At 39.9% G+C, this 26,992-nt stretch overlaps 1 protein-coding gene across 1 annotated transcript in view; it reads left to right on the top strand.

The window, feature by feature from the left end:
* AFG1L (AFG1 like ATPase) overlaps positions 1-26,992 on the top strand; it is a 198,098-nt gene that overhangs the window by 19,477 nt on the left and 151,629 nt on the right. The window contains exons 2-3 of the mRNA XM_061427653.1: positions 5,001-5,224; positions 26,024-26,075. Of these exons, the coding sequence (XP_061283637.1) occupies positions 5,001-5,224; positions 26,024-26,075 (276 nt within the window). The remainder of the gene's footprint in view (positions 1-5,000; positions 5,225-26,023; positions 26,076-26,992) is intronic.

The following is a 26,992-nucleotide window of genomic DNA, read 5'->3' as shown; positions in this document are numbered from 1 at the left end:
GAGATTCCGTTGAATCTGTAGATCAAGTTGGGAAGAACTGACATTTTGACAATATTTAGTCTATCTGTGAGCATAGAATATTTCTCCATTTTTAAGTTCTTTGATTTTGTTCATCAGCGTTCTGTCATTTTCTGCATATAGATCTTTTACATATTTTGTTAGATTTACACCTTAGTATTTCATTTTTGGGAGTGCTAATGTAAGTGGTATTTAAAAAAATATTTATTAATTCAGCTGTGCTGGTCTTAGTTGTGGCACACAAGATCTTTGATCTTACACTGGGACATGTGGGAATCTTTAGCTGTGGCATGGGGGATCTAGTTCCATGACCAGGCATTGAACCTGGGCTCCCTCTATTGGGAGTGGAGAATCTTAGCCACTGGACCACCAGGGAAGTCCTTAAATGCTATTGTTTTTAATTTTACATTCCACTGTTCACTGCAGGCATATATGAAAGTGATTGTCTTTTGTATATTAACCTTGTATCTTATAACCTTACTGGAATTGCTTGTTAGTCCTAGGAGTCTTATTTTGTTGTTTCTTTTGTATTTTCTATATAGACAATCATGTCATTTGGGAACAGAACATTTTATTTCTTCCTTTCCAATCTGCATGCCTTTTATTTCCTCTTCTTGTCTTACGGCATTATTTAATGCTGTGTTGATATGGAGTGAAGAGAGGGGACATCCTTTACTTGTTCTTGATCTTAGTGGGAAACTTCTAGGCTATTACTCTTAAGTATATTTTTAGCTATAGGGTTTTTGTGAATATTCTTTATCAAGATAAGGAAGTTCCTTCTTAGTTTACTGTGAGTTCTTATCATGAATGGGTGTTAGTTTTTGTCAAATGCTTTTTCTGTGTTTATTGATTCCTTGAACCTCAGAATGAGAACACCATATGTGTTGGGGATCCCCTTAAGACTACCCTCTGGGGATTTACTAAAAGACTCAGAGGACTCAGCATATAGTTAGACTCAAGGCTACCATTTATTATAGTGAAAGGATACAAAGCACAATCAGCAAAGGGAAAAGGCATGTGGGGGAAAGTTTGGGAAAAAATTAGAAGCATATAAGCATCTTCTCTCAGTGGAGTCAAACAGAACATGCTTAATACCTCCAGCAACTTTGACAACAGGGGTGAAATGTCTATTAGGAAGATTCATTAGAGACTCGAGGCCTAGGGTCGAGTGGTGGTTATGGACGTGCCCTCTGCCTGTCCATGCGTGTGTGCTTAGCTGCTTCAGTCATGTCTGACTCTGCAGCCCTATGGACTGTAGCCCGCCAGGCTCCTCTTGCCATGGGTAAGAATACTGGAGTGGGTTGCCATGGTCTCCGTCAGGGGATCCTCCCTACCCGGGAATTAAACCTGCATCCCTTATACCTCCTGCATTGGCAGGTGGGTTCTTTACTACTAGTGTCACCTGGGAAGCCCACCCTCTGCCTAGCCTGTGCGAAAATTCCAGACTTGTAGAAGGAAACTCGGTGTTCAGCATAAACCATATTGCTTATATATAATACAAGCGTTTAGGCACAGTGAGTCACTCGTACTATTTCTGGATTGATGGGGAACCCTGTGGGAATTCAAGCTCCAGTCAAGGTCCCACTTTTGCAAGCAGGCATTTCTAAGCTCTGCAGTCTGAGGCCTGCTGTGTTAACGCTTTTCTGTGCACTGTTCTCACTTAATGTGATCCTATAAGGTGGGGAAGAGGCCTTAGGGGCTACTTTGGAAATGAAGGGATATGGGTGTGAGAATGAGGGAGATGTGGAGAGGATGGGACTTTGTTACCCCTTTCTTCTTTTCTGTTAAGTAAATTTAGGATCCGATGGAAGGTTTTGTATATAAAAAAGGTGCTGCTGTTAAAATTACATTTGAAAATCACTCCTTTAAACAATGAGATGAATTTTAAGCCAAATATTGGTAAAATCACATTTGGATTTTAGTAGGATCATTTCTGTTGTTGATGGGAGATATTTTTTTAAGAGATTGTGGTCAAGATAAATTTGAGGTTGGAGATGATCAGAGGCAGGGAGATCAAGACAGAGATAATTAAGAGCATCGGCTGGAGTGGTTATATGAAGAAGGAGGAGGAAATGGATTAGAGAGACTTTAGGATGTAAAATTGGGTAGAGAGCTTCTCTGATGGCTCAGACGGTAAAGAGTCTGCCTGCAATGTGAGAGACTTGGGTTTGATCCCCGGGTTGGGAAGATCCCCTGGAGAAGGAAATGGCAACCCACTCCAGTATTCTTGCCTGGAAAATCCCATGGACAGAGGAGCCTGGTGGGCTACAGTCCATGGAGTTGCAGAGTCAGATACAACTGAGCGACTAACATACACACAGAAAATTGGGTAGCATTGATGATTGATTGGCTGAGGATCTGGTTGCGGTCTGGGGAGGGGGTTTGGGGTTGGAGAAGGAAATTAGCATTATCTTAGGTATTTTACTTAGTTGATTCCAGGGAGTGGAAAAGAGCATTTTCCCTGGTTGTGAGGGTCTCATAATCCTCCAACACTGCTGGGTATCCAGTAGTGGATACCGACACTATCTACCTGAAGGTAGTAGCATCAGCTCCCACGTGTTAAAGGGCCAATCCTATAAAAATGGTGCCACTTCAGAGGCCAGCTGCAACTGTGCTGCCCTGCTTCCCACCCTTCTGCGTGGCTGAATTCAAATTCAGGGGGTTGATAATTAGCTAAGTTTGATAATTTTCTAGTAATGGTCATAGACCTCAGAAACAAACACTTTAAATATGTTTATCAGTTTGTTATAAAGGGTATGTACAACTCAGAAACAGGCAAATGGAAGGGGTTCACGGGGCAAGGGATGGAGCTTCCATGCCCTCTCTGAGTACGTCACCTTCCCTTGAGATGTTCACCATCCTGGATGCTCTCCAAATCTTATTGTTCAGGAGTGTTTATAGAGTTTAATCTCCAGCCTCCCTTGCCCTCATAGGTTGGTGGATGGGACTGCCAGCTTTCTAAACACTTAGTCTTTCTGGGAACCAGCCCTGTCCTGAGACTATTTTCAGGACCTTCCCTGAGTTCATTAGCATATGTGTGATGGAAAGAGGCTCATTATGAATAACAAAAGATGCTCTATCACTTAGGAAATTCCAAGGATTTTATGATCTCTGTGCCAGGGACTGTGGACCAACTGCAAGTATGTTTCTTATACCACCCTGGTAAACGTCTCAAATCGCTGGAAACCTCTGCGGAATTCTCAACCTGTGCCTTCAGTTTCAGCATGAACCCAAATCTTGTCCTTGGTCCTACAAGGCCTAGGATCCCAGGAGACCCTTAGTTTGGTTCTCTATTGCAGGCTGTAAGCCCAATGTATTAGTTAGGGTACAATTTAGGCCTCTGTAACAAAGAGACCCCAAAATACACTGCTTGAAAAGCAAGATAGACGTTTATTTTACATAAAAATCCAGGCAGGTGGTCCAGAGCTGGTTTGGCAGCTCAGCATTGTTGGGGAACTTTGCTCTGCTTTGCTCAGCATTCTGTGTGCCTCTCCTTGCCAGGTTGGCTCTTCCAGCTGCAGCCATGGCACTTTCTTTCCAGACAGAGGGAGGGGAGGGAAAGAGAGGAGGGGAATTTGCCCTTTCCCTTTAAGTGCTCCGGAGCAGAGCACACAAATTTCAGCTTACATCCCACTGGTCACGTGGCCATCCTAGCTGCCAGAGACCAGGATATGGAATATTTTACCGGGCTGACTTGTACCCAGCTAAAACCCCTATTTAGAAAGGGAGAACAGTTATTAGGGGATAGCCCTGCCCTATCCTCAATAGTCACAGTATATTTAAGGATTTTTTTTTCCTTTCTTAGAAAAAGATGAAAATAATGTTGTGACTTAATTTTTTTCCTAAATTAAGTAATTTTCATATTATTGAAACAAAGGAAACATGGTATTCAATGAAACAAGAGAAACTCTGGCAAAATACCCTTGCAAAATCTTTGCCTAAAAATGTACCAGCTTGAACCTGCCCCAAATAAGGAATGGAGTTATAACCGGACCTTACCACAGATAATCAGTTTTCTTCCTTGAGAAGCTAAAAAAAGGATGAACACACCCTGCTTTGAAACACTCTTCTTGTCTCTCAGCTCTTTGTGTTCAACCTAAAGGTAATGGAAAAAGTGAAGGAATCTTGTAAGCAGAGAACTGAATTCAGCATGGTAATGTCTGAATGCTGTGTTGTTTTGGATAGGGAATAAAGAGGCAATAGACAACCCTTTGTGACTAGTCTCTAAGTCTCTGCCTTGGTGTTAAAGAACCAGATTTAGGCCTAATGCAAAGAAAGGTACCACCTCTGCTGTGGGGAAGGATGCGATGAACCTTGGTAGCATTCAATGGAGTGGAGGTAAAGCTGTCACTGTAGAGGGGGTTAGGCTTCTTAGAGGGCTTCCCTGGTGATTTAGACAGTAAAGAATCCACCTGCAATGCGGGAGACTTGGGTTCGATCCCTGGGTTGGGACGATCTCCTGAAGGAGGGCATGGCAACCCACTCCAGTATTCTTGCCTGGAGAATCCCATGGACAGAGGAGCCTACAGCCCCTGGGGTCACAAAGAGTAGAACATGACCGAGTAACTAAACACACACACAAAGGCTTCCTAGAAGAGGGGTTATATTGATAGGTTATGAGTTTGGGGTTTATTAAATTGAGTCAATCATTTATATATTTATTGTACAAAATGTGTATGTTTTTGAAAAAGTTATTTATCTGGCTGCTCTGAGTCTTAGTTGTAGCATGTGAGATCTAGTTCCCTAACCAGGGATCCAACCAGATCCCCTGCTTTGGGAACACAGAGTCTGAATCACTGGACCACCGGAGAAGTCCCCAAAATGTGTTTTATATTATGGTTTTCATCAAAATGATTTTTACAACAGCTGCTCAAATATGTACAATTGTAATTGGTTAAAAGTTTTAAGAAACAGTATCGAGCACTATGAAATACCTTCATTTCAGAAAGTCTTAAATCTTATATATATGTATTTGTTTATAGCCTATTCAGTTCAGCCCCCTGAGAGTATGTCTCCAACTGCTGCTACAGAGGCTTATTCAAAAGCTTTAGCTGTTTGCCATGGACCATTGGACCACTATGACTTTCTGATCAAAGCTCGTGAGCTAAAGGATGATGAACATCAAAGAAGAGTCATACAATGTCTGCAGAAACTGCATGAGGACCTTAAAGGATACAGGATAGAGGAAGAAGGCCTTTTTTCTAAGGTAAGATTTGTGTCATGTTAAAGATGGAACAGTTAAAAGTGTGAGCATTTTAAAAATGGATTAAATGCAGCTGGGTACACTCATGAAAGAGCTTGAAAATTTGCTTCCAGTTCCTTCAAACAAGCTCTGTTGGATCCCCATTTCTGACCTCTTGATGTTCTATAGCTTTCTTTTACCTTCAAGGGGATTCAAATAGCTTCATACTGAGGTAGTAAAAAGAATACCTAAATACCAGTTACAGTGAAAACTTGTATGCAATTCAAAGCTTCCCCCTCGCTTTAGCTCAGGCCTGGCCTAGGATCAGTAGCAGAGAAGAGGGAGTGACTTGTTCTTTTTTCTCTCTCCTTTTCCTCTCTCTGCCAGCTTGGCTTCCCTAGGGTCAGAATGCGGGGGATAGACGATTAGAGTGAAACAGCAGAGTCTTGAGTGGCCAGTTAAGGGCCATTTGTGTGGTAGATACTGACATGCTAGCTCTCTGTGAGGAGCATTGTGTGCGTTCTTCAGGACTCCCATGAGGACCTCCCCACTGCGTCACTGTGACCGACCTCTTACGACTCTAAGGAACAAACATCTCACAGCTTGGCCCTGTGGTGCGGGGATGGCCTTGCCCTTGCACTTAGCTTTCTTCAGTGGGGTCCTTTCAGGACAGCTCTAGCCAGGTCGCCTTTGTGGTGTCTACTGAGACCACCCCAAGTAACACATCTCCTTTCTCCAAACCCTACTGTGTGGGCAGCTTCAGTCTCCTGCCCTTGGACTTCTGCAGATTTAAGAAGCAAACACCAGCATCTGTTCTGTGTGCCCCTGTACTCCTGGGGACACATACGTGTCAGGTTCTTCTGTGAACTCTTTCACACCCTACTTGGGTAGCTGTCTGCAGATTTTCTCAATGAAGTGAGTATCCAACTGGGGAGAGGATGCCCATTTTGCCTTAATTCTAACCTGTTTGGATGTTTCTCTTGGGGACCCCTTGCACTTGACATGAGGTTGGTTCATCCAGGGGAAATGCCACAGGATTCTTTACCCAGCTAACAATTTTCTACCTTGATCACTTTGGTTGTGGGGCTGTTTTTTGATTCCCCTCTGCCTCTGTTTAAGGAATTCTTGCATATATACAACTAGTGCCTCTCTGTAGTGTATAGGGGCACCTGTTTCTCATGTCCTCAGCTTTGAGGTTTAGCTGAAATTCTGAAACAAAAGGAAAAACTCCCATTCCTTGTCCTGCTATAGAAGCTCTGTTATCAGTGGTGTCATCCTTAAATTATGAGGGATATTATGGTTCAACCTAAGAAACTAGTTTTCCTTTAATCAACGGACCAAACTACGTTTCCCCCTTAACACAAATATCCTCTTATTATAAGATCTTTATAAGAAAGGTACTGTATAACAATATAACAATAACAATATAATAATAGTACTTTGTTTATAAGTTCTACTGAAAGTAATTTTACTTTTTAAAAAGCACTTGAGAATGTAACAAAATGATTTTATTTTTATGTAAGGAAAAATACTGCATTGTATTAACATGTTTTGGTTAAAAACAATGAAGTATTACTTATTTAGGCTTGAGAAAGAAATGGAGATGTGGAATAAGATTAAAAAAGAAAATAGCAACAAAGGGCATCTCCATCACTCAGCCAGGCCTCACAGAGCAGGCACCAGCATTTGGCACCATTCTCAGATGGCGCAGTGGTAAAAAATCCACCTGCCAATGCAGAAGATGCAAGAGACACGGGTTCAGTCCCTGGGTTGGGAAGATTCCCTTGAGGAGGGAATGGCAACCCACTCCAATTTTCTTTCCTGGAGAATTCCTTGGATAGAGGAGCCTGGCAGGCTACAGTCCATGGGGTTGCAAAGAGTCAGACACGACTGAACAGCTGAGCACAGTGGCTCTGAAATCTCTGATGACTTGTAGGAAGTGGTCCCTGTGGATGCTCCAGTGCCCTGCCATTCATAAAGAGTGATCTATTTACTCTTTGCTCCTTTTCCCCATTCTCTTTCCCGCTCTGTTCATCCTACCAGCTTCTCATTTCTTTTCCTGTATCTGTGGTTTAAGTTCCTGAGGAAGAATCTGAGAGGCCACCCAAACCCTTCATCCCTGTTGGGGCAGAAGTTTCGCACCAGTTTTCCAGGGGCTGCTAGTCAACACAAAGATTGGCTCTCTGTATAAGGTGCTATCCAGTGCTCCTGAGAGCAGGGCAGTTTCCCTTAGAAGTGGACTGTGAGGCTGGGCGCCAGGGTGTGTTGGCTAGTCCAGCACAATGGTTATGGGAAATAATGATGAATTATCCCTTTTGATGGCCAACGTTTTCTCTTTCTCTTGTGTTCCCAAAAGTTTATGGGTGAATCAAGAAGTAAGAAGTTTGGAAAACATAGATTGCTTAAGTACTGCATACTTAATTATAGTTTGCGTTACAGGAGGTCTTCCAAATAAAATGACAACTTTGTTATATGTCCTAGCCAGGAGACAAGATGTTTTACTTACCAGATTTTTGCTGTTATCTGAAAGTTAAAATTTCTCTCATGACTTTTGTATCTCATTCCACCTTTGATATATGAATTGGCTATACTGAATCTGCCTCTAAATAGACAGCTATTTAGCAGTAATTAAATGCAATACTTTACTATCTAGAGGCCCTTGTTTTATTGTGTAATTCTTATGTAAGGAGGAAATTTGACAAATCAGGTAGTTTCTAATGTGTCTAGTGAAAGCTTATGTTTGTTAATCCCAATGCATATGTGAATGAATATTTAGTAGATTGATCAACATCTTTTTTATTTGTCCTGGCATTTCTTAAGCCCATAAAATATTTAGCATTGCAGAAGACCCAAATAACAAATTTAGTCTGAATAAAACATGTAAAACTTCAGTTTTGGAGATTATAAAGATGCCACAAGACTATTTCTTCTAAAAATACTGACATGCCAATTATCAGAGAAGGAAAATTTAAGCTGTTAGATTTTTCCAGCAATAGAACTTTGTTAGTAGTTTAGAATCCCTTTTTAAAAAAAATAATGTTGTTTATGTCTGTGCTGCATCTTTGTTGCTGTGTGGGCTGTTCTCTGCTTGCTGTGGGGTGGGGCTCCTCTCCAGTTGCAGTGTGTAGCTTCTCATTGTGGTGGCTTCTCTTGTTGCAGAGCATAGGCTCTAGGGCATGTGGGCTCTGGTAGTTATGGCACGTGGCCTCAGGGCTCAGTAGTTGCAGTTCCTGGGCTCTAGGACACAGGCTCAAGGGTCACAGTTTACGGTCTTAGTTTTTGCAGGATGTGGGATCTTTCTGGACCGGCATCAAACCCATGTCTCCTGCACTGGCAATCTGATTCTTTACCACTGAGCCACCAGGGAAGCCCAGTATGTAGATTTTTTGATTTTCATAAATAGGGTTTACAATTTCATGGACATTTGATTCTTCCCTCAGCTTTACTGAGATATTATTGACAGATAATATATCTAAATTTAAATTGTGCAGTGTGATGATTCATACCTGAATACATTGCTAAATGATTCCATAATAAAATTAGTTAACCCTTATATCCCCTGACATTGGAGAAGGCAGTGGCACCCCACTCCAGTACTCTTGCCTGGAAAATCCCATGAACGGAGGAGCCTGGGTGGGCTGCAGTCCATGGGGTTGCTAAGAGTCGGACATGACTGAGCGACTTCACTTTCACTTTTCACTTTCATGCATTGGAGAAGGAAATGGCAACCCACTCCAGTGTTCTTGCCTGGAGAGTCCCAGGGACGGGGGAGCCTGGTGGGCTGCTGTCTATGGGGTCGCACAGAGTCGGACACGACTGAAGTGACGTAGCAGCAGCAGCAGCGTATCCCCTGATATAATTACTATTTCTCTTTGTGGTGAAAACATTTAAGATCTACTCTTCTGACGACTTTCAAATGTTAATATGCTACTGTATTATTAATTATAGTCACCACGCTGCACATTAGATCTTATAGTTGGGAGGTTGTACCCTTTGACCAATATTTCACCATTTCCCTTGCCCCACAGCTCTTGATAACCACCATCCTATGAGTTATGCTCTTATAAAATTATGCCTGTAAGTGAGAACATACAGGATGGTCTTTGTCTGACTGAATTTCAGTTAGCATGTATGCAGATTTGATTTTGTTTTTGGTACAGATGTTTAAATATTCACTCTGGTGGACTTAAAACAAATTGTACTCCTAAGAACCGTTCTGTAAGGATAAGCCATAATGTTAAAATAAAATGCACATTCTTTGCAAAATGCTGGAGTTATTTATCAGTGAGGAGAATTGGTGGCAGACTATTAGGCTGCTTTCACCTACCTATGTAACAATGTTTTCTCTAGTAAAAATTCGAAAAAGTTATGAGAAGATGACCATGCTATATGAACAACAAACTAGGAAGAATGAGCATTTATGAACACTTTACTTTTGTTATCAAATAAAACTTACAACCAGGTTAATCTGACACATTTAATGTATGCATAATTGTTATTGTGCTGTGAGGTAATTAGGCATAAATGGTAAGTAGTTCATGTAAATCACTATAATTAGTATTACTTTTACACAGCCAAATCAAGCATTTCTAGAGTCATGGAGGGAAAGAATTAAACAGAGTGTGGAGCTGCTCTGAAAATCTCTGTTTCCATTAATCAGGGGTATATAGGCAGCCAGGTTTTTTCATCTCTGGGGAGGAGACACCATAGCCAAAGAGACCTGGGAACTGGGAAGGGGAGCAGGGGTCAGAATTCCTTTTCCTTTTCTCCTGCTCTCCACAAAATAATTTTGTTTTTCTCTAATGAGAAATTATTATTTCAGACTTCCTTTTACAACCTATTATGGTCTTTAATTTGGATACCTCTCCTCACTCTCCTAAGAACAATGCATGTAGCAGGTAGAAATGACCTGCGCTGCCTTGAATTCAGCTGGTGTAAGGTCTTGGTGCTTTCTCTGATCTGGCTCCTCACACCTGGGAGCCGTGAGCTAGATACCTGGAATGCTATGCTGTGGACTTTTCTTTCGGGAGATGCAGGAGACCCATTGTCTGGCTCCCTTCAGTTATTTATCCAAGACTAGCCAGTTTGCTGGTTTTTCCTCAGTTCCTCCCTTCTCTCCTCCAGCTAAGGAAGTGAGCCCTTACTCTCTCTGTTCCTTTTCTTAAAACTGACATATCCTATAGGTGAAGTAGGTTGAGCAGTGGGATTTAGGTAAAGCTTCCCTGTTATCTGGTGATTTAGCCTTTAGAACATAATAAGCAGCATTGACTTTGGAATAGATATCTATCGCTACAGCTTTATTAAAGACTGGAAATATTTTTAAATGTATATTTTTTTTGTATCAAATTTTTATGAAAGCCAAAGCAAAAGATTATGTCCTAACCCAATGACAGCTCTATCTGTAAGGAAACAAGATTGGGAGTCAAACTGCATTGTTTTTTGGGAACTTAACACATGCCAAAGACTCATTTATGTCTGAAATTTGAGAAAGAGAATATAATGGGCCTGCTTCCATCTCCAGAATAATTAACAAATGTATTCAATTACATTTTAAATTTTGTCATGGTTCCAGAGGTAAAATTATGCTGTCAGTGTAGATGAGAATGTCTATTTTTGTTTTTTTCTTCCAGTTTTATTGAGATATATTTGATATATAGCACTATATAACTAAGGTGTCGGCCATACTGATTTGACTTACATGCATGTGTGGGTGCTAAATTGTTTCAGTCATGTCAGACTCTGCGACCCTATGGACTGTAGCCTGCCAGGCTCCTCTGTCAGTGGGATCCTCCAGACAAGGATTCTGGAGTGGGTTGCCATTTCCTCCTCCAGGGGATCTTCCCAACCCAGGCATCAAACCTGTGTCTCTTGTGTCTCCTGCATTGGCAGGTGGGTTCTTCACTGCTAGCACCACCTGACTTACATGCATGGTGGAATGATTACTATTCAAGTCCAGTGAACATCCATCATCTCATGTAGATACAAAATAAAACAAAGAAAAAAATTTTGTGTGTGTGATAAGAACTCTCAGGATTCACTCTCCAAACAACTTTCACATATAACATGTGTCAGTATTAATTATATTAATCATGTTGTACATTATATCCCTGTTATTTATGTTATAACTAGAAGTTTGTACTTTGGGACTGCCTTCATCCATTTCTCCCCCACACCCCCTCACTAGATGAGAATATCTTTTATAAATTCTTTAAAGTAAATTGAAAGAAAAGGGGAATAACCTAAATATCTTAAGATAGGAACTTTTTTGTCATTGTCAGCCAAAACTGACTGCTTTGGTTATGGCAGCAGAATTATGTAGGCCATAAAGAGGCATTAGAACCATGGGATCTACGTTGAGATTTTGGTCAGGTCTTTAGATCAGGGGCTGGTGAATATTTTCTGTAAAGGACCATGTAGGAAATCTTTTGGGTTTTAGGAGCCATATGATCTCTGTTACAGCTCTTCAGTTCTGCCATTGTACTCAAAGTAGCCATGGACAATGCATAAATAAATGTATTTTGATAAATATTTATTTATAAAAACATATGTCGGGCTGGATTTAGCCCACAGACCATAACTTGCTGCCCCTGCTATAGATGGATGACTGCTTCCTGACTAGATTTGAGGGTGGTGGGAGACCGTTAATAGTGTTCAAAGTTCTACCAGAAATGTACTTAGTCTAGGTTTCTAGTCTAATTTTCTGTTACTTTCCTATATATATATATCTGCCTCTAATCAACAGAACTATTCACTGATCACTTATTATATAGACATACAGACAAGTGGAACAAAATAGAATACATGGAGACCTGATACACCATTGAGTTGGCACTGAAAATCAGTGGAAAAAGATGGTCTAGTCAGCCAACAGGGATGACACAATTGATTATCTTTGTGAAAAGTAAAATTAGATATCTACCTTTCTGAACATAAACATAAATTCCACAGAATCAGTGTCCTAAACTTAAAGGGAAACTTTAAAACTTCTTGAATAAAATATAGAGGATTTATGTTTGTGACCGTGAGGAGAGGAAGACCTGCTTATACAAGATATGAAAGCTTAAATTATAAAGGTAAGTTGGATACATTTGATCCAACTAAAATTTAAAACTTATAGTCAACAAAAAGCACTCTAGAAAGGTTAAAAGGAAGACCACAGACTGGGAGAAAATATTTACATCAAAAATAATTGACTTAGGGAGGTGGGAGCGAGGTTCGAAAGAAAGCTGACATATGTATACCTGTGGCTTATTTGTGTTGACATATGGCAAGAAACCAACACAATGTTGTAAAGCAATTATCCTCCAATTAAAAATAAAAAAAATTGACTATAGATTGCTATCTAGAATATATATAAAGAACTCCTACCAAAAAGAAAAAAAAATCAAGCTGGTAGAAAAATGGTCAAAGAAGAGTCTGTTTTGGGGGAATAAGTAGTAGATACCACAAAAAGATAAGTAAATCAGAACATATTTTTAAAATGAAATGTTCACTCTGAGGAAGAAGGGTACAAAATGGGGGGGGCATCAACTGTATCTAATTTTTTTAAAATTTTGGAATAAATATGTCAAAATATAAAGATTTGATAATTAGATTGATTGAAAGCTAAGTAACCAGGTGGTCAATATTTTCTCCAATTTAGCCTATTTATAATATTCCATAAATGTATCTTTAAGTGTAATTGTGAGATATTTCAACAGGTTAGTTGATTTTAAGAAATAATTTTAAGGAAATTATAACTTTCCCTGATAATATACTTCTACTGGTTCAGCATTTGCTTCTTACAAATAGACTGAGGAAGGGGTATTATGAGCTCAGAAAGTACTCAGCAAAGCATAGGAAATATCTTAGTAAAAGGTTTTTGGCTGAGTGAAAACCTCTATTTGGAAATGAGAGAACTATAAAGAAACAGCACCTCTAACCCATGCTATCATCTCCAGTGGAGATGTGCAGATATTAGGACCTGAACACTGAACGTACATTTCAGGCCAAAGTGCCACAGCCATGTGTAGCTTTTTCAGAAGTGTGAAGCATAGCTCCAATGCATCCGTAGTCCCTTCATGGCAATGAAGAGCACTACAGAGCTGCCTTCAGTTAACTTTGCCCTGATGAACCACAAGAAGTACCCGTAAGTATTTCTCCCAGAATCATACTGCCACCTGGCCGGGGGTGGCTTGTCAGCAGAGCAGATACAGGTAGTGTTGCCTTTTCCTCCAGTTGCCTCCCATTCAGTTTCCTCTCATTATCCATACTGTATCAATAATGATATTTATATGAGATAACCTGGTTGGGCCATTCTCCTGCTTAAGGCTTCCCAGTGCCCTCCAGATAAAGTACAAACTCATTAGCACGTTCTACATAGTTCTTGAGAGCCTGCCTGGTCCCTGCCTCTTACCAGCCTCATCTTTGTTATCAGCTGTCCCCAGCTGTGACAAGCTACTTAAAGATTGTTAGACAAGACAGGGACCTTCTCTTGCCTCTGGGTCTTTGTTGAGGCTGCCTGTCTCTGTATCCTTTTACTTACGGCTCATCTCCCATGGCCTACCTGGTGACCACACGTTCCTTTAGTACATGCCATGTCATGTTTTCTGGATTGCCTAGATCTGCACAACTTAGTTCACTGCCTGATACAAAGTAGGTGCTCGATGTTCAATTCATGACTCTGGAATAAATGAAAAAAAAAAAAAAGGAATATTTGAATGAATAACAAAGCAATCACTGAAGAGTCACAAAATACTTTTCTGCTGACTCTGAAGTCAGTTGCCCATGAGCCTATCCTTATGTCTGTGTGAGAGTATTGGTGTTTTTGTGAGTTTTACATTCACTTGCTTCTCTGTGGACATGTTTGTGTTCTCATTTCCTCCATAGTGCCAGTTCTTTGAAAATCCAGGAGAAGCTTGGATGGCCGTTTTAATCCCTCAAATTCAGAACCTCAACTGGGTTCAGAATGGAATATTTTCCACATCTTTCTTTTGATAAACTGCAGGTCAGTTTGAAAATTATACTTATGTCCTAGATGTCCCTCTGAACAAGTGGTGGATTTGGAGTAGGTCGCACCCAAGCTAGTCCAGAATTTGAATTCAGTCAGGAGTGAGTAAGCTGGAAGGATTTGCTGAAGAAATTAGCTCATTTGTCTGACATGTATCAGTTCAGTTCAGTTCAGTCGCTCAGTCGTGTCCGACTCTTCTCGACCTCGTGAATCGCAGCACGCCAGGCCTCCCTGTCCATCACCAACTCCCGGAGTTCACTTAGACTCACGTCCATCGAGTCAGTGATGGCATCCAGCCATCTCATCCACCGTCATCCCCTTCTCCTTCTGCCCCCAAACCCTCCCAGCATCAGAGTCTTCTTCAATGAGCCTTAGAAATGCTTGTTACTTGAATGCATGCAGCATTAAAAAGTCATTTGCATCTCGCAATTCTGTTGTAATCAGAAATTGAGCCATTGCTTAGGCTAGTTGTTTTAGAGATTTAAACTCACCCCCCACCCTCCTCCCGCTAGTTGTTTAGCTACTTAAAGGCTTAATTATACTAGTAAACTGAACAAATTGGTGTACTTTAGGTTACAAGGGTTCTTTTGCAAATCAGCTGAAGGCATTTAAAAAAAGATTTTCATTTAAAAAGAATTTATGGGTGCTAACATATAGTTCAGTTTTTTAGTTTTTTAATGGTCTTCTTAGAAACCTGAAGTGAAAAAAAAAAAAAAAGAAACCTGAAGTGATCTACTTTTATCAAACAGTGGTTTATGTTGAGAATGCTTGTTTTTAAAAGATGTAATTATGTTCAGCATTCCAGCTGGAATCATTGTTTCTGATTCTGTCATTTTGGGAGATAATAATGGAATGGTGAGGGGTGTGTGGAGAAGCAGGAAAAGTAATATTCCTGCATTTTAAACAAATTGAAAACTCTTTTTATTTAAAAGCACCACCATTATTATCTTAATTGTCCTAATGGAAATTATGCTTGACTAGCAAGTGGACAGTAACCCAGAAAGGTGGAGGACATGCTATTTTAATTTCCAGCTTTGATGAGAATCACCTTGGATTATTTTTAATGCTTGAATTTTAATATTATAAGGAACAAAGGATAAAGTTAGAATGATTAAATCAAAATATTTGGAATGATGGATGACAGATGTTTACCTTGCAGAAGTTAAAGGAATAGTTTTGAAAGCAATTGTCTAAAATGCTAATATGTAGATACTTTTGGAATAATTTAAGACTTAATTCAAAAGTAAAAATAATACAGTAATTAATCACTTTTACAAATTTTGCATTTTGTTTTACCCAACTTTTTATTTTGAAAAATTTCAACAGTACTCTTAAAACCACTTAAAATGGTCAACATTTTGCTGCATTAGGGTTTTTTTCTCTCAGTATTTTCCCTTTAATCATCTGAAAATAAGTTGTAATATTGAAACACTTGACCTCCAAAAACATCATTATGTATCCTAACAAGGACCTTTCCCTGCATAACTATATTACCATTATCACACCAAGAAACTTTTTTTTATTGGAATATAATTGCTTTGTAATATTGTGTTAGTTTCAGCTGTACGAGGAAGTGAATAGACTATGTGTATACGTATATTCTCTCCCTCTTGGGCCTCCCTTCCCCTCTACCTCCATTTCTACCCATCTAGGTTCTCACAGAGCACAGAGCTGAACTCCCTATGCTATACAGCAGGTTCTCACTAGCTGTTTATTTTATACATGGTAGTGTATATGTTAATCTTAATCTCCCAGTTCATCCTACCCTTCCCTTCCCCTACCTGTGTTCCACATGTCTGTTCTCTACATCTGTGTCTCTATTCCTGCCCTGGAAATAGTTTCACCTATACCATTTTTCTAGATTCCACATACATGCATTAATATACAACACTTATTTTTCTCTTTTTGACTCACTTCACTCTGTATGACAGACTCTACTTCCATCCACATCTCTACAAACGATCTAGTTTCATTCCTTTTTATGGCTGAGCAATTTTCCACTGTATATATGTACCATATCTTCTTTTTTTTAAAAATTAACTAATTTTATTTTTGGCTGGGCTGGGTTTCATTGCTGCGTGCAGGCTTTCCCTAGTTGCCAGGAATGGGGCCTACTCTCAAGTTGCAGTGCTTGGGCTTCTCATTGCGGTGGCCTCTCATTGTGGAGCATGGGCTCTAGGGCACTCAGGCTTCTGTAGTTGCAGCTCGTGGGCTTAATTGCTCCCCAGCATGTGGGATCTTCCCAGACTGGGGCTGGAACCTGTGTCCTTTGCATTAGCAGGCAGATTCCTAACCACTGGGCCACCAAGGAAGTCCCTGTACCATATCCTCTTTATCCATTTATCTGTTGCTAGACAGTTAGACATTTAGGTTGTTTCCATGCCCTGGCTATTGTAAATAGTGCTGCAGTGAACATTGAGGTACATGTGTCATTTTGAATTATGCCTAGATCTTCTTAGGGTATATGCCCAGTAGTGGGATTGCTGGGTCATATGGTAGTTCTGTTTTTAGTTTTGTAAGGAACCTCCATACTATTCTCCACAGTGGCTATATCAATTTACATTCCCACCAACAATGCAAGAGAGTTCCCTTTCCTCTACACCCTCTCCAGTATTTACTGTGTGTAGACTTTTTGATGATGGCTATTCTGATGGGTGGTTAGAATGTGGTACCTCATTGTGGTTTTTTTGAAACACATATTTGGCTGTGCCGGGTCCTGGTTGTCACATTCAGGATCTTTGATCCGTTTTCTTTGTGGCATGCGGGATCTTTAGCTGCAACATGTAGGATCTAGTTCTTCGACCAGGAATTGAACCCAGGCCCTCTGCAGTGGGAGGGGAGGCTTAGCCATTGGACAACCAAGGACGTCCCTCTCATTGTAGTTTTGATTTGAATTTCTCTAATAATGAGCAGTGTTGAGCATCTTTTCATGTATTTGTTGGCCATCTGTGTATTTTCTTTGGAGAAATGTCTGTTTAGGTCTTCCACCATTTTTTGATTGGATTGTTTGCTTTTTTTTGACATTGAACTCCATGAGTTGTTTGTATATTTTGGAGATTAATCCCTTCTTGCTTCATTTGCAAATATTTTCTCTTAACGTTGATGCAGTGATATAGGGTCACTCAATTTAGCAAATAAAAATAAAGTCTAGATAAACTTGAATTTCAGATAAATAATGGTTTTTTAGTGTATGTATGTCCCATGCAACATTATATGATGTCAGTGTGAAACTCAAATTTAACTGGGCATCCAGTATTTTATCTCATAATATAAAGTAATTAATATGGGCTAAATATGAAGCCCATATTTAAATTTCTTCAGTTGTCCCAAATGTTCTTTTAAATATGTGTTTGTATGTGAATCCAGTAATCATGTTTTACATTTGACTTTGTCTAATAAAATTTTGATAGAATAATTATCAGGTATTTACTTTAAAAACATAAACTCATGTTCAAAAGATTCTTTGTGTGAAAGTGGGCTTTCCATGTATATGAAATTAAAAACATAAATTTTTACTAAATTTAGTGATTTGGAGTGTCATCACCAAAATATATAACAACTAGGACCCCAAACACTTGTGACATTAGCACATTTCCTTGTTGGGCAACTGGCAATTTAGTCGTATTATTTAAAAAAATTTTAATAACATTGTTTCTGACAGCTGCTTTTCTTGTTAGCCTCCCTTTTGATTTAGTGTTATAGTGTTCTATTACTTATTATAGTAAGTCTCCTAAACTTGAGATGCTCTCTTGACTCATTACCTGTGAGTTGTTTTTTAGGTTCCACATACGAGTTCATACGTTCTTTCTCCGTCCGATTTATTTCTCTTAGCATAATGCCTTCAGTGTCCATCAGTGTTGTCCCAAATGTCAGAATTCCTTTCTTTTTTAATGGTTGAATAATTTCCATTATGTGTGTGTGTGTAACACTTCGATTGTTTCCGTTTTTTTGGCCATTGTAAATAATGCTGCAATGAACAGGGAGTTGTAGATATCTCTTTGAGCTCGAGTTTTCATTTGGATAAATATCCAGAAGTGGAATTGCTAAATCGTATGGTAGCGCTATGTTTAATTTTTTGAGGAACCTGCATACTGTTTTCCACAGTGGCTGTACCCATGTACATTCCAGCAGTGCATGAGGTTCCCTTTCTCTACATCCTCAGCAACACTTATTTCAAGCAGGGCTCCTCTGGTTGCAGTGTGAGGGCTTCTCATTGTGGTGGCTTCTCTTATGGGGCATGATCTCTGAGCACATGGGCTTCAGTAACTGTGGCATGTGGGCTCAGGAGCTGTGGCTCCCGGGCTCTAGAGCACAGGCTCAGTAGTTGTCGTGCATGGACTTAGTTGCTCCGAGGCATGTGGAATCTTCCCAGACGAGGGATCAAATCCATGTCTCCTATGTTGGCAGGTGGATTCTTTACCACTGAGCCACCAGGGAAGCCCTGGAGATCTTCTTTATCTTGCCCTCCTGCTTATTTTGACTTTGTGTTCAACTTGGCTTATGTCAGAGTAGCAAACTAGCATCACATCTATGCAGCGTACTGCCCAGAAGACAAGAGCTCTTTCACCTAGAGATGAATAACAGAACTCCCCTTGGTTGAACTTAGTCATAGACTTACCCCTGAAACCCTCATCTGGTTGTGGAGGATAGAGCAGGGAGTAGGACCGTTCTCATCTAAAGGACATGACGGCCGCACAGTTGTATAAGATTGCTGAGAAGAGTCTGAAAGCCCTGAGGAGTACCCCTTCATTTTGTCAACAAATCTATTTCACTGGTTAGTTTACAGTGTCTCTGAACAATTCTCTAGAGCCTTCTTAGCTCCCTTCAAGCTAAACTACGCTTCCCCCATCACTTTCAACAGATGTCTACGTCTTTATAAAGAGAAAACAGAAGGCATTGTGTTGGCCCTCCTTCAGCCTCCTATATGAAGTTGCAATCCCAGAAGTCTGGGTGAATGTGAAGGAATGTGAAAGAAAGTCAGTATCTTAGTATGAGTTTTTTCTGTTTTTAGCTATCCTTCCATATTTATTTTTAATTTTATTCCATTAGGTAGGCGTACAGTGATTCTTTGGAATATATTGAGATTGCTTCTAATTGCTTAGAATATGAACAGTATTTGAAAATGTGCTCCCTGTTCTTGAATGTATTCTTGATTTGTTTGGTAGAGTTTATATAGATATGAAATAGCTTAAGTGTACATTAATGTTCAGATCTTTGAGAGGGGTGTGTCAGAGGGTGTGATGTTTCTTCTTTTGTGGTCCATAGGTTTGGATAGAGGTGGGTATCAGCACATGAAGTTTGCAGTCTTCAGTGTGAGTGAGTGGGCCTTGTGATTAGGCGTGCAGAGGTGGGCAGTGGATGGGAACTCCCCTGTGCTGTGCCCTGAATCCAATAGATAAGGAAGCAGCACAATAGATAAGGTGTAGAGTTGATGTGGCTTACCCAGAGTCATGTAGCTAATAAGTAGCAGAATCAGAATTTGTACCAAGATCTTTTCAGTTCAGCTCTACTACTCTTTCCTTGTGGAGGTAGGTAATAGTTTTCCACTATCTTCCAACATCATCCTTATGCTTACTATCCGCAGAGTCTATAATACAGTATCACTGTATCCCTATCAAAAACCCATTAGAGAAGGTGCCATGATCCTACTTCACAAATTCCCTCAGATATAGTTAACATGACAGATTTTACAGCTGGTCACTTGAGAAACTTATGTTCAGATTTCCAAGTTTTTGTCTAGTGTGAAGTGTGTGTATTTTAGAGGTTGGGCATGTATCAGTGTTCTGGTAGGAAACTGTTTACAGCAGTTCCAAATAAAGACTGAATCAAGAAATGACTTAGAGAGTCATGGGCAGGGCAGTCCTAAGGCAGCAAACAGGGCATGGAGGAGTGAAGGAGTAGCCTGCAGAGAGCTGGAGCTGTGGCACGAGGACCTCGTGGCTCTGGAGAGAAGCCTCTCTGCCAGAGACACAGCCTGGAAGCAGGGAGGCAGCGGGGCTTTCTCTCCACCCCCTCCCTCCAGTCTCCTACAAGCAGTGCCTCCCAGAGGCTGAACCCAGCTGGCAGCCAGCTAGCAGCCAGCCAGCAAGCAGCCAGCCAGCAAGGTTTCCCCCTAGGGTAGAGAGCAGGACATCCGAGGCTTGTTGGGGGACGGGAGCATGTGGCACATCCCAGCACCTAGGACCCAGGCCAGGGTGGCGTGCTCTGAGACATAAGAACACATTACAGGAAATTAAAACATTGAGAAAGGGAATTTAATGGACCTGAAAAATAGGGTAAATTGTGAGAAAATGTAAATTAGGAACATGTAAATGATGTGGGTTCCTGTGTAGTTATTTTGAAGAAACTGTGTGAACCCAACTCTCCCTGAATTCACTATGATGAATAAAGAACTTAGAAACTTCTTTAGGACCCATTTTACAGCCTTGTAAATAGCTTTACTGTTCTCCATTCAATCCTCTGACTTTCCCATTAAAATATAGATTTTTAATCCTTTGAAATAATTTCAATAATTTTTGGAAGACTGAAATTTTATTAGGAAAAAATCAGCTTGCTTCTCCAAGTAAAAATACTTGGTGCATATAATAGAGTTTAGATGGATGATATCTAACATTTATCATTAGGGGACTATCCATTGTGTTTATCAACTTCTTTGGAGTAAAATCTTTCTTTGGAGTAAAATCTGCATCTTAAATAGTATTTATGCTATACTAGATATCTGTGATTTCACATGTTTGAGAATCTTTTCCTTTGGTACTCTATAACCATCTGGTACCTCTTTATCATTTTCTAAATGTTGCCTTAAATATAATATAAATTATGTATGTAATATATAATGTAGTATGATGGTGGTGGTGGTGGTGGTGGTTTAGTCGCTAAGTCGTGTCCGACTCTTGCAACCCCACGGACTGTAGCCTGCCAGGCTACTCTGTTCATGGGATTCTCCAGGCAAGAATACTGGAGTGGGTTGCTATTTCCTACTCCAATAATGCAGTATAATATTTGGCAAACTGCTTTTTCAAAAATATATTAACTTTGGGTAAAACAGAAGAGAGGCCCAAGTGAGATATATATGTGTGTGTGTGTGTATATGTGTATATATATATATATATATATACATACATACACATGCCTATATTTGTATTAACACATATATGCATATATATGTGGGGTTTTTTTTAGCAGTGTTGAGTTCTTGCCATGTCATCTTTCCCCTCCCATCTTTGTTAAATTTTTGCCTTGAATTTCACTGATTCAGCACATGTTGATTATATTCTGACTAGACCCTGGACAATTTCTGCAAATTATGTTCAGTCCAGTTCAGTTCAGTTGCTCAGTTGTGTCCAACTCTTTGCAATACCATGGATTGCAGCATGCCAGGCTTTGCTGTTCATCACCAACTCCCGAAGCTTGCTCAAACTCATGTCCATCAAGTCATTGATGCCATCCAACCATCTCATCCTCTGTCATCCCCTTCTTCTCCTGCCTTTGATCTTTCCCATCATCAGGGTCTTTTCCAATAAGTCAGTTCTTTGCATCAGGTGGCCAAAGTATTGGAGTTTCAGCTTCAGCTTCAGTCCTTCCAGTGACTACTCAGGACTGATTTCCTTTAAGATTGACTGGTTTGATCTTGCAGTCCAAGGAACTCTCAAGAGAGTCTTCTCCAACACCATAGTTCAAAAGCATCAACTGTTCGGTGCTCAGCTTTCTTTATAGTCCAACTCTCACATCCATACATGACTACTAGAGAAACCATAGCTTTGACTAGATGGACCTTTGTTGGCAAAGTAATGTCTCTGCTTTTTAATATGTTGTCTAGGTTGGTCATAGTTTTTCTTCCAAGGAGTAAGCGTCTTTTAATTTCATGGCTGCAGTGACCATCTGCAGTGATTTTTGGAGCCCAAAAAACTAAAGTCTCTCACTGTTTCCATTGTTTTCCCATCTATTTGCCATGAACTGATGGGACCAGATGCCGTGATCTTCATTTTCTAAGTGTTGAGTTTTAAATCAACTTTTTCACTCTTCTCTTTCACTTTCATCAAGAGGCTTTTTAGTTCTTCTTCGCTTTCTGCCATAAGGATGTGTCATCTGCGTATCTGAGGTTGTTGATATTTCTCCCAGCAATCTTGATTCTAGCTTCTGCTTTATCCAGCCTGGAATTTTGCATGATATACTCTGCATATAAGTTAAATAAGCAGGATGACATTATACAACCTTGACGTACTCCTTTTCCTATTTGGAACCAGTCTGTTGTTCCATGTCCAGTTTTAACTGTTGCTTCCTGACCTCCATACAGATTTCTCAAGAGGCAGGTCAGGTGGTCTGGTATTCCCATCTCTTTCAGAATTTTCCACAGTTTGTTGTGATCCACACAGTCAAAGGCTTTGGCATAGTCAATAAAGCAGAAATAGATGTTTTTCTGGAACTCTTGCTTTTTCGATGATCCAACGGATGTTGGCAACTTGATCTCTGGTTCTTCTGCCTTTTCTAAATCCAGCTTGAACATCTGAAAGTTCATGGTTCAGGTACTGTTGAAGCCTGGCTTGGAGAATTTTGAGCATTACTTTGCTAGCGTGTGAGATGAGTGCAATTGTGCAGTAATTTGAACATTCTTTGGCATTGCCTTTCTTTGGAATGAAAACTGACCTTTTCCAGTTCTGTGGCCACTGCTGAGTTTTCCAAAATTGCTGGCATTCTGAGTGCAGCACTTTAACAACATCATCTTTTAGGATTTGAAATAGCTCAAGTGGAATTCCATCACCTCCACTAGCTTTGTTTGTAGATGCTTCCTAAGGCCCACTTGACTTCACATTCCAGGATGTCTGGCTCTAGGTGAATGATCACACCATCGTGGTTATCTGGGTCGTGAAGATCTTTTTTGTATAGTTCTTCTGCTTCTGTTAGGTCCATACCATTTCTGTCCTTTATTGTGCCTATCTTTGAATGAAATGTTCTCTTGGTATCACTAATTTTCTTAAAGAGATCTAGTCCTTCCCATTATGTTGTTTCCCTCTATTTCTTTGCATTGGTCACTGAGGAAGGCTTTCTTCTCTGTCCTATTCTTTGAAACTCTATATTCAAATGGGTATATCTTTCCTTTTCTCCTTTGCTTTTAGCTTCTCTTCTTTTCTCAGCTATTTGTAAGGCCTCCTCAGACAACCATCTTGCCTTTTTGCATTTCTTTTTGTTGGGGATGGTCTTAATCATTGCCTTCTGTACAATGTCACGAACCTCTGTCCATAGTTCTTCAGACACTCTCTCTATCAGATCTAATCCCTTGAATCTGTTCGAATCACAGCAAAATATGTTGTGAGCAAGTAATCAATTGCTGTGACATTGCCAGTTACTTTCTGCGAAAGTTGCTTTCAAAAGATTTCTAATACATAAAATGTACTTAGAGATTATTAAGTTGTATATAAGTTTTCTAATTTGAAGCTGTTTTAAAATTATTGAGGGAAAAAAATTGTTGAGGAGCACATTGGTTTTTTTCTGGAAAGTTGAAAATAGAATAACCAATGTATAAGAATGGTTCATGTAAGATATTAAAACAAGGCAAATTAAGGAGTTTTGGCAGGAGTAGTTTCTTCTTTCTCTTGAGATTTAAGAATAGATGGAGAGTTGATGTGCAGAAGAACACAGGAAAGGCATCCAGTTGGCAGAATCAAAGCAAAGCAGATTCTTTTGCCTAAACTGATGAAGGTTCTTCTGGAAGGGGCTGATGAAGTCAGGGGCTGGATTTATAGAGAAAGCTAAGAGGAGAGCAAGAGAGGTTTCTGAGGCATACCAGACTGAATCCACATATTAAAAAACAAAAGTGTTATAAAAGATCCTGAAATCTAGCTTTTGCAAATGTTCTCTGTCAAATTATCTGCTGCTGTGGTGATGCTAAATGGCATAACCTTTGCTTCCTTCCACTTTTGTTGTTGTTTAGTCATTAAGTCATGTCCGACTCTTTGACACCGAATGGACTGTAGCCCACCAGGCTCCTTTGTCCAGGGAATTTCCCAGGCAAGAATACTGGAATGGGTTGCCATTTCCTTCTCTAGGGGATCTTCCAGGGATCAAGCCTGTGTCTTCTGCTTTGGCAGGTGGATTGTTTAGTACTAAGCCACCTGGGAAGCCCCCTTTCTGCTTTTATCCTCTCTGTACTCTCTTGGATCTGGCTCTCCTTGGTTTTTACATAGGTGTCTAGGAACTGTCATAGAGTTTGAAGGTTACTCTTCTAAGTGGAACAAAATTTAGAATGGTAATTTGGGTTGATAATAATGTCGGACAAAGAGAAGTTCCATTTTGTTTCTTTTTGAGGCCTTCATCCTCCTGCTTTGGTCTGTACTTGATTGCTTTCTTGTCCTGCTTGTGCCACTGTAGCCTAGGTGTTCATATTTCTGCTGGGGAAGATTTTTTAAGACCTTGTAAATGTGGAATGTCAACTTCCATTTTCACACTTGATGGTTAGATGGGAAATCATTGTCTCTCAAATTTTATTCAAGTTTTATAAGTTTTTTATGACTTGTCTCTACCACTTCCCTCCTCCACTGCCACCTTGGATGTTTGTAAGATTTTCTTTATTTTCCTTGTGTCAGAAATTTCAGGATTATGACTTGGTGAGCAAGAGTAAGTTAAGTTGCTTCAGTCGTGTCCAACTCTTTGTGACCTCATGGACTATAGCCCACCAGGCTCCTCTGTCCATTGGATTCTCCAGGCAAGAAAACTGGAGTGGGTTGCCATGTCCACCTCCAGGGGATCTTCGAAACCCAGGGATTGAACTGGTGTCTCTTATGTCTCCTGCATTGGCAGGCAGGATCTTTGCCACCAGCACCACCTGGGAAGCTCTTGTGACTTGGCATGGGTCTTATTTCCCTCGTTGTGCTGGATGCTTACTCTGTCCTCCTCATCTTAAAATTTCATCCTTCAGATTTGAGAAAAATCTTAGGTAATTTCCTTCTCTCTTTTTTATCTTTTCCCTTTCTGGAATTCCTTTTGGTTAGCTCTTGGACCTCCTGAATTAATCCTGTAATTTTCTTACATTTTCCATCTTTTATTGTTACCATTTGTTTTATTTCTGGAATTTTATTTCTGGTACTGTATGTTAAATTTCAGAGTACTCTCCTTTGTTCTTAATATTCCTTTTTAGAAATTGCATTTTGTTCTTGCTTTATAGTTTTAATAACTTATTTTCCTCAGCATATTAATTGTACTGGTTATAGTTTTATTTTGACGTTTCCTTTTGCAGTCTGTTTCCTCTGTATATTTGCTGTGGTCTCCAACTTTCATAATGAGAGTTTTTTTTTTTTTCTTCCAATTTCTATTGATTCTGAGCTGTCAAATCATTTTAGTGTCATTTCAGATACTAATGAGCTGATTGAAGGCTGACTCTTAAGAGATTTGTTGACTAGCGTACTTTACTGTAAGGTGATCTGATAGGGATCCCGTTCTTTCTTTGGGAGAAACCAACACACAAGTGCCTTTTTCTCTGGAAACCATTTAGTTTCTCCATAAAAAGTCTTCCGATCTCTTGCTTGCTGGGAATGAACTAGGCTGTCATTGTTTGGGGAGCCCATTTGCAAATGAGTGGAATGATTACATGGTTAGTAAATGGTGAAGGAGGTGTAAACTTAAGTTGTGTGACTTCAGAGCTTTGCTCTGAGCTACTGATTCTTGCCTTCTATGTTAAAATGTAAGTGGGGCATCATAGCCTTTTATGTCAAGTTTTTTGTACTTACTGTGTGCAGTAGCCTGTTTCACTCCTATATATAGCTTGGTTAGGAACACTGTGTATGATGATATTCATTTATTTCCACATTGGAGATTTATAATTTTTTCTTAATTTGCAGCTTTTTTCAAGGAGCAAACCTCCAAGGGGCCTGTATGTTTATGGAGATGTGGGTAAGTGTGTTAAAATAAGTTTTAAGTGGTCTAAACAAAAAGTTTCCTAGCTTTCACTCAGAGAAAACTTCCATTTCTATCTTTCAACACACCACCAGCAGGAATAGGATGAGATGAGGTAAAACAGGGGAGAGGAGAGGATTGTAGATTTCTTAGGTTTTACTTTTATTTCTCATGAGCTGTGACTGTAGTTGAAGGCATGATTAGTTAGCATGTTAGGTGCAAACACTATTTAATGAATAAAGTGAATTGATCTCAGTGACAGAAATCATCTCTAGATAGGTTATTTGATAAATCAGAATCTCATTGCTCAGTGCTGTTTGACTCAGCTTAATAACTTAATAAGTTGCTCATTTTAATTTTAATTTCCACTAATACTTCTACTCATAATCTAAACTCTTGCCCCTAATTTAGTCATCTTCAGTCTATTGATGAGTGCACACTCTAAACATATAAGTGGTAACATTTCCTTCTCGCACTTCCAGTCATTGGGCATGAAGACTCATTTTCTTGGAAACTTTGTGAACTGTCAGTTTCTCTAATATGTGGGCGTGCTCAGTCATGTTCGATTCTTTGCAGCCCTGTGAACTGTAGCCCGACAGGCTCCTCTATCCATGGAATTTTCCAGGCAGGAATACTGGAGTAGGTTGCCATTTCCTACTCCAGGAGATCTTCCTGACCCAGGGATTGAACCCACATCTCTTGCATCTGCTGCATTGGCGGGCGAATGCACCACCTGGTAAGCCTTTCTGTAATAGATTTTCCTAATCAGTTGTCTTGCTTCTTCCTTGACTTCATTATTGATGAAGTTGTCTGTTTTCTGGTTTCGATTTTCCTTCAACCAAATCCTTTTGTTCTAGTCCTAAACCTTTCCCTAGTTATCCACCTTCACGAATGCCATGAAGGTGGCTCTTCTG

This window comes from Bos javanicus, chromosome 9, assembly GCF_032452875.1.
Source record: "Bos javanicus breed banteng chromosome 9, ARS-OSU_banteng_1.0, whole genome shotgun sequence".
Classification (NCBI taxonomy): Eukaryota; Metazoa; Chordata; class Mammalia; order Artiodactyla; family Bovidae; genus Bos; species Bos javanicus.
Note: the sequence above shows the minus strand (reverse complement) of the source record. Positions and strands in the feature narration are given on the sequence as shown.